General features: G+C 45.3%; 1 protein-coding gene across 1 annotated transcript in view; it reads right to left on the reverse strand.

Annotated features, from left to right (window-relative positions):
* Nucleotides 1-8,284, reverse strand: part of APOB (apolipoprotein B) — a 39,911-nt gene that overhangs the window by 20,999 nt on the left and 10,628 nt on the right. The window contains 9 exon segments of the mRNA XM_007463760.1: nucleotides 1,191-1,402; nucleotides 1,859-2,026; nucleotides 3,570-3,761; nucleotides 5,194-5,370; nucleotides 5,932-6,169; nucleotides 6,425-6,636; nucleotides 7,344-7,490; nucleotides 7,582-7,699; nucleotides 7,924-8,151. Coding sequence (XP_007463822.1) covers nucleotides 1,191-1,402; nucleotides 1,859-2,026; nucleotides 3,570-3,761; nucleotides 5,194-5,370; nucleotides 5,932-6,169; nucleotides 6,425-6,636; nucleotides 7,344-7,490; nucleotides 7,582-7,699; nucleotides 7,924-8,151 — 1,692 coding nt within the window.

An 8,284-nucleotide genomic window follows, 5' to 3' on the forward strand; every position in this document is an offset into this window, starting at 1 on the left:
TTCAGTGAAGGGCACCCCTGACTCCTCTTGCCTCTTTCTCTGCCCCCCCACGCCCACCATATTCAGTCAGTCAATCACCAAGTACTTGTGTTTCTACCTCCTAAGGATTTCTGGGGTTGGCTCACTTGTCTGTCAACCTGGCCCTTATCGGGTGTGGCCGCTATCGTCTCCCTCCTGTATGTGACTGGAACAGGCTCCTGACTGGTCTCCCTGTTGCCAGTCGTGCCTCCTTTCCACCCATTTCCCGCTCTGGAGTCAGAGTTTTCTAAAGCACCGACCTTATTTTACTTATGCTCCCACTTGAAACCCTTTTGCCTTCAGAAGAGCCCAGTCTCCCAAGACGGCTCACAAGGCTGACCCTTGCCAGCCTCTCACTTCCTCTCTCCCCGTGTTCCCCGTGTACTTGACCTCATGGAATTTCTTGTAGTTCCCAAACCGTATCATTTTTCCTGCAGGCCATTTCACGTGCTTTTCTCTTTGCCTGGGAACACTCATTCCTTTCTCTTCTGTCTGCATAACTCCGACACAGCTTCCAGGGATCGGCTCAAGTGTGGCTTTCTTCAGAAGATTTTCCCTAACTGCCACAGGCTCCGTGATACGTAATTTCATGGTCCTCTCCTGCTTCCTCTAACCGAGCCCTCACTTGATAGTCACTGCTTGCCTCACTATATTTGAATGGACAAATTAATGTGTCCAAAATATGGAAACTAAGGTAAATCAATGTTTGAAGATTTCATTGAAAATGGAGCTCTCGATAGGAGGCAGCATCCCATAATCAGGAGAGTAGGACTTCCGTGCTTTATGCGCTGAACTAGCCACTGCAGATCAGTATGTCCTTTGGTGGTTTTCCTGGGAAAAATACCCGTTTCCCAAAGATGACTTCTCTATAGCTAGTGCGTCTTCATTCTCAAAACAAACAACAAGAAAACACAACCTAACAGCAACTAATTAATCAGTAGGTCTTAAGTCTCATCTTAGTAAAATGTGAAAAGTCAAGGAAACTGTAATTACATACTGAGTCTAGGCCAGGTTAAAAATAGGTAATCCAGTACCTTCTCTCCCTCCAGTCACCCCCCGCCCCAGGTCCACTGGGGCCTGAATTATCTCAATCAGCTGTCTAGCCTGGCCAAACCCTGTAGTCAGAATTCCTTCTTTCAAACTGGCTCATCAGATCTAACTGAAAGAATTACCTGCCACTGAACAGCCTGACTGGCCTCTTAGGAGAAGGAACGATGAACTCCAGCTGCCCAGCTTTCAGGGCTACTCTCGCCTCCAGGCCTGTCTCATGGAAGAAGTTGGTGTTCATCTGGACCCCACTCCTAGCAAAGTCCGGCATGATGATGCCCATACTTGTCACAAACTCCACAGACACAGACGGCTTTGTCACCAGTTCTGCCTGTATCTGTAAGTCACAAAACAACCTATTCAGCTTTGTTAAATAACCTCAGTCCCCTGCAGTCAGATCAACCATCCTTCCCACCCCTGGGCAAATATCTCTGGATGGCTCACACCAGAGGAAACGTTACTGAGATCCGTTTGTAGGAGGAAAAGCCAAGTTCTCAGTCCTCCAGGGCCAGACTGATACCCAGGAATAAGAAGTGCCCAAGTTAACTTGAAGCATAACAAGACACAAGGACGACAGAAACAGCTGAGTTCTCATGCTGCTGCTGTGCCCCAGCAGAAGTAGCAAGGTGGTGCATCCTAGTGGAAGCCTGACGTTTGTCGTAAAAGTGTATGAGGTGATTCCAATGGTGATGAACTTCGTCTTGAACTGGAAACACATTTTTTAAATTGCACAAGACACCCACCCTGGAGGAAAAGAACAACCTACAGAAGGAAAAAGTGGACGGAGTCTTACACTGGCTACTTCCAGTTTCACTCCAGCCTTGATTCCAGGAGTGATGACTCCAGAGGAGGACACCTGCAGTTGTAATCCAAGTCCGGTGGGGAGTTCAAAGGCATTGTCCATGAAGATGTAGTGAAGAAACAAGTCACCCATTGAACCTTTCCTTACGAGCTCTTTAATCTGTAGATCCGACAGGGTAGACGAAAAGTACGCCTCATCAAAGTGGGCTTTGTGAAATGCGACACCCCCCCCCCCATTAGACAGTGGTTATTCTTCTTTATCCAGAAAGGAAGGGACCAGCATATTTTAATTAGCTGAATAGTTTAATAAGTAAAGATGAATGATCATTGATTTCAACATACTGGGATACAAAAAATTGCCCTGTGTAAATATCATGTTGTTTTCAACTGGTGATTTAGAAGGCATTTCAGAATATTTCTGGGCCTCTGAGATTTAAGAACTTTAAATATCACTGCATAGGATGGCTTAATTCTGATTTTCTGGAGTCTAAATGTAAATGAGGGTTTACTTGCAGCACGATATATTACGGTAAAACCAATTTTTAAAAACTGATGAGCTGGGACTTCCCTGGTGGTCCAGTGGCTGAGACTCCGTGCTCCCAATGCAGGGGGCCCGGGTTCGATCCCTGGTCAGGGAACTAGATCCACATGCTGCAACAAAGAGTGCGCATGCTGCAACTAAAAGATCCCGCACGCCGCAATGCAGATCCCACAGGCCACAACTAAGACCCAGCACAGCCAAATAAATAAATAAATAAATAATTTAAAAAATAATAAAAAAACAAAACTGATGAGCTATTTAGGTGATGTACATATAAGTATGCATTGTTCTTTGTTCTTTATAACACATCTGCAAAATAACTTGAGATCTCTTTTATTAAAGCCACATTATTATTCATTATATCCTAGGGAGTATACTTGGAGATTTTCTCCCTTTTTAATAAAATAATAATTATAAAAAACTATAGGGACTTCCCTGGTGGTCCAGTGGTAGAGAATCTGCCTTACAATGCAGGGGACGTGGGTTCAATCCCTGGTCAGGGAACTAAGATCCCACGTGCTGTGGTGCAACTAAGCCCGCGCACCACAACTACTGAGCTCACGCACCTCAACTAGAGAGCCTGTGTGCTGCAAACTACAGAGCCCATGCGCTCTGGGACCCAAACGCCACAACTACAGAGCCCACGTGCTCTGGAGCCCACACGCCACATGTAGGCTCAAGGCTCAAGCCCATGTGCCACAAGGAAGAGAGAAGCCCGCTCACCGCAACGAAGAGCCCGTGTGCCACAACTAAGACCTGACGCAGCCAAAGATAAAAAAAAAATAAATCTTTTAAAAAAAAAAACCTATAGTTCATATTTAGATAGTGGATTACAGTTTTCCACATATGTTGTTTCATAATCACTGCATCATTTCAATATTAAAAGGAACCTGTAGCATAGGTAGGTAGAGGGAGACACTTAACATTGTTTGCCGGATGAACTAATGAACGCTATTAAAAGATACATCTAACATGATGAATAGCTTAATTTCTAAATGTTATCAATTCCTTAAGATCCAAGAATCTTCTTCACTGAAATTCAAGATGAACCTGCCTCTCTGAAGGAAGTACAAGCACTTTCTCTGGTTTGTGTGGCTGGGATCTTAAGGGAGCCTGGGAGATCTAAAAGGAGCCACCCTATGACGGGGCCTGGCCCACTTACCATCTGAGGGACCCCCTGCAGGGTACGGACACCGCTCAGCAGCAGCCTCCCCAGGAGCTGGAGGTCCTGGAGCTTGACAAAGCCAAGCTCTTCACCCAAGATGTGGAGGTAGGCTCTGGCTTCTGGGAAGTCTTTGGATTTCAAATCTTTGATCAGCTTCTCAGCGTTGAGCATAATTCCGTTGACCATGTCCTGAGATTTTAACAAGAAAATGTCTAGTGAGGTGTGAGTGTTGTCAAACACACACCCATAGATTTAGATGTGGGACCTACCTGCTGCAGCCGTGATGGGCCTAAACACAAATGCTCAAGGCGGGGGCACAGGGCAGACACTGAAATCAGGCTCCCACCTTTTATCAAAAGGTAGATAGCTCCTCCAGACTGAGACAAAGAATGCTCAGGGACAGCGGCGCTTCCACTGTGTTCTTAACTTGAATGATGTAGGCATAGTAAGGGGGAATCTCTGCTCTCCAGGACACCAGGATCCCAACGGCTCCCCAAGATTAGAAGACCCTCTGTCTGCCAACCCCTCCCCTGCTTACTCCCTCTCTCCTTTGACGAGGCAAAAACACTAGGGGTTTCTTGGGAAGGCATGGCCGTTATATATACATTGGCCAAAAGCTTGAAAAACACCTGGTCTAGGTAAGTTCTTATCTAGGTAAGTTCTTAGAGATAAGAATTCCATAGACTGATGCTTAGGCATTGAGGAAGAAAAGAGTGATTGATTGAAAGGCTCCAAACAGATCAAAGACCCTCAGCCTCAAGTGGAGGTAAGTAAATTAGAAGACGGAGGTGGGACCATTTGCGAGCGTGAAGGAGTAAATTATGGCCCTGCTTCTCAAATGGAAATGTGCACACCAGTTCCTTGGGGGTCTCGTTATAATGCAGGTTCTGATTCAGCAGAGCCCAGTAGGGCCTGAGAACCCGCATTTCTAACAAGCTTTGACGTGATGCCAATGATGACCACGCTTTGGGTAGCAAAAAGCTAAAGCATAAGAAGCTCCAGATCATACAATCTATTTTCTACTCCTTAAGTGGAGGCTTATGCTAGCTTCAAAGACGACTGTGCTCCCATAAGCTAGTGCACTGGTGTGGGTGAGAGCCAGAGAAAGTAGTTATTAATAATGAAAATATGAAATTAAAGAGTATAATACTATCTGCTTCTTGAGTAATCAATATAAGAGTCAGGCACTTTGCTTCGCTTTTTACATGCTTCAGTTCATTTAGTCTTTAAATATCCTCGTGAAGGGCACGGATTATTATTAGCAATCTGGGGATGTGGAAACAGACATAACATCAAGCAACTTGCCCAGGTATGCAGAGCTTGAAGAGAGTGAGGTTAGATTTCAAACCCATGCCCCAGAGTTCACACTACTATGAACTCTATGTTAGAGAGCCTCTAACTATGTTAGAGAGGCCTCTAATGAGTCTGGATGTGGGTAGACTGAATCTCCAGGAGGCCCACACCTACAGAGGATACTGGCTTTTATCCTCACTGGACTGGTTTAGTAGCCACAGTTGTCACTTCAGTTAGATAGTACCTTGGTGACTTCCAGGCTTAGACAAGAATGTTTTCGCATTGAAACCCAAAGCTTTCACTGAGACGATACTTAACAGAAACATACCTGCTCACGTTTATCATCTCTGTTGTAGCCAAAGTGATCCACCAAGACCTTGGAGACATGATCAGGAACTTGACCATCAACCCAGTACAAAGCCTTGTTGACACTGTCTGGGAAAAATCCTTGCTTCCCAAAAAGAGCTTCCAGTGTTGGCTCAAAGCCTTTTCCTTGCAGACCAATCTGAGAAAGAAAATCAGGCAAGAAAATGCCATCATGTTTCTCTGTTGTCTGTCAGCCTTCCATGCCCCTCTTTATGCCCAATTCATTAATCAAGTATTCGGTGACTACTACAGGGCAGGAGCTGAGCTTAGCACTCCACGTGAGTTGTCTTATTTAAATCTCACCAGAATCTTGACAGGCAGAACTTCTCACATGCCTGTTTTCTGGAAGAGGCAGCTAAGGTTCAGAGAGCATAAATAGTTAAACCAAAGATTCAGAGTTGCGAGTGGGCTTGGGGTTTGAACCAGAGCCGTCTGACTGTGCAGCCCATGCACTTCCTTGGATTTGGGGTCTAAGGGCTTCTCTGAGACATCTGCATTTCCACTCATATAAGGAGTCATGCTTCAGATGGCCCCTAGTGGGGAGGCAGGAAGGTGAGGGAGGAGGGAAAGAAGTGATGGTACCACTGCCTGATGATTCTTGTTCCTCTGTAGCTGGCTCACGGCTCCCTTGACTTTATGTTTATGATGCAGAACAGAATGGCCTAGAAAGCATAAGACTCTGCTTCAATCTCACACATACCTCAAAGAGGTCAGCTGGAGCAAATCCAAAGACTGAGAGGGTCATTTTCAGCATGCTTTCTTTAGGAAGATAATTACTTGGATCAAATATAAGATTCCCTTCGATTCTGCCTGAGACTGGGTCGAGTGATGGAAGAGAAATAGATTTGGAAAGGTGATAGTTCCGCGAAAACTTTTTGAAGTCCATGACAGTTGGAAGTTGAGATTTTTTCAGAGCTTCCTCCACTAACTTTTTCAACCTGGATGAAGAGGAGGATATTGTGAGCCGACACACATCACGTTACTCTTCCACCCCCAAGTAAATATGGGTTTCCAATCGCTACCAAACTATTTGGGTTTCGTCTGCCCCAAGAGCTTGGCTCAGATCTGCCACCCTTTCACCCAGATGTTTGTTCCAGAAGAAAGAACAATGTATGAAGGGCAGGCAGCGGCTAAATCAGAATCGAGGTTTGGAATTTCAGGCCCCTGTGGCAGATGGGGATGACTTCACTCACTTCTGGACATACAGCTCTTCTGAGTTTAAGATGTTGGCGATGTGCGAAGCCACAAAGTTCTTCACTTGCTCATTCTTTTCCCGTGTGAGGAGTTGGGTGATTTTGTTAATATCTGACTGGGAAGGGCCGCCCATCAGCATGAGATAGGCAGCCAGTCGCTTATCCCCCGGAGAGGTGTCATTGAGGAAAGTCTGAAGTAGGACTTCCCGGACCTGTAGCCAAAAGAGGAGACTGTTATCACTGTCAGAACACAGAACATGCCTGGCAAACGTGCCTGGTCTTATTATGCGCAAGTTGAACTTCTCTCTAAGAATCCTTCGAACGCTGGTACTGAACCTTCTTGCCTGTGTTCCCCCCAGAGCAACCAGCTCAAGGAAGGGTTCTCAGAAGACACCTGTCAAATGCATATTGAATTCAACTGCATTAAAATACACAAGTTATGGCCAAGTTACAACTTGTCGGAGATCTGCCACTAACTGAAGATAAAGTTGTTTTAACATAAATTATCTCAATATGAGGATAAAGGTGGGAAGGGACAGTGAGAATTTGGTGCTAATAAGTAAGTCAGGTTGTCTGCAAAGCTCTGGAGTCACTGCCACTTGCTGGGGCCAGTTTGACTATCCTAGTCTAGGGAAACTGGGGAAAAATCAGACATGTTTTCCCAAGATGGGAACGATGGTCAGTCTGGCGGGAGGACAGCATATAGTGAACAGCTCACACTCCGCCTGCTGGAGTAGCAACAAGCTCCAATATTTCTCTCACGTCCACATTACTGCTAGGCAGTCACCAGGTGTGTTGAAAGTTGCAATTAAAAAGCAGTAGAATAAAGTCACTAGAACGATGAGATTTAGACTCTCATTCCAAATCCTTGTCAGTCTGAATAAACTTTTCACCTTCAGTCCTCTTCTGTGGACTTTACCTCGTCTCTAAGCTCCATTTTCCGCAGGGCCTGGATGGCAGCCTTCTGAATCAGCAGTGATGGCTGTTTACTTTTGATGCATTTCAGGACTGAAGATGGGAGTTTTGGGGTTAGTTGCTCCATGGTTCTACCAATATTTCCAATGACCTGCATTGAAAAGAAACAAGAGGGAATCAGGGCACAGAAGAAGTGAGGGGTGTACAGGAAAACTGCATTTCAGACAAAAAAGTGAAAATACCCTCAGAATCAAGTAGACGTGATCTTCGTTCCCAGTGCAGTCATTGCGAATCTGTTCCGACAGGTAATCAGCAATTTCCAGCAGGTCCTGTGTCCCCGTAGGGTTTGTCTTATGATAGCTACAGAATAAGAGGTAGGATTCAGCGAGCATAGCCAGATTTATCTTAAAATATACACTTTGCTGATTTGCTGATTTCTTATTTCAAATCATTACTCTCAAAATGAGCAGTAGAAAAACAAAGGAGTAAGCATCATAATTTGAAAGTGGAGGGAGGATACAAACTTAATACAGAGAAGCAGGGTCTTCCTTAGCTCCTACGAGGAGAACCAGTGTAAAACTCACTTGTTGATCACGTGACTCAGAGCATAAAATGTGGCCCGGCTCTGCTGCTCCTTTGCCATGTTAAAGATTGTTCGCAGCCTCTCGGCAGAGGGGTTTGGGATCAAGGCCACCAGGTAGGTCACAACATCTATCAGAAGGGGGTTGGCTTTCTCACTTTTCAGCCACTGGAGGATGTGAGTGTAACACTGGGGCTGTCCGCATTGAATCAAGGCTTGTAAAGTGATGGGGCTGAGAAGAAAAGGGCAGAGAAAGTTATAAACATCACCTTCTAGGCAGCTAAAATATCCTTGGCCCATGGTGTTCCCTCTGTCAGGAATGGCCTTATTTCCCTTATTCGGAATCCAAATCCAGCCATCTTCCC

Source organism: Lipotes vexillifer, unplaced genomic scaffold (assembly GCF_000442215.2).
Source record: "Lipotes vexillifer unplaced genomic scaffold, Lipotes_vexillifer_v1.1 scaffold571, whole genome shotgun sequence".
NCBI lineage: Eukaryota > Metazoa > Chordata > Mammalia > Artiodactyla > Lipotidae > Lipotes > Lipotes vexillifer.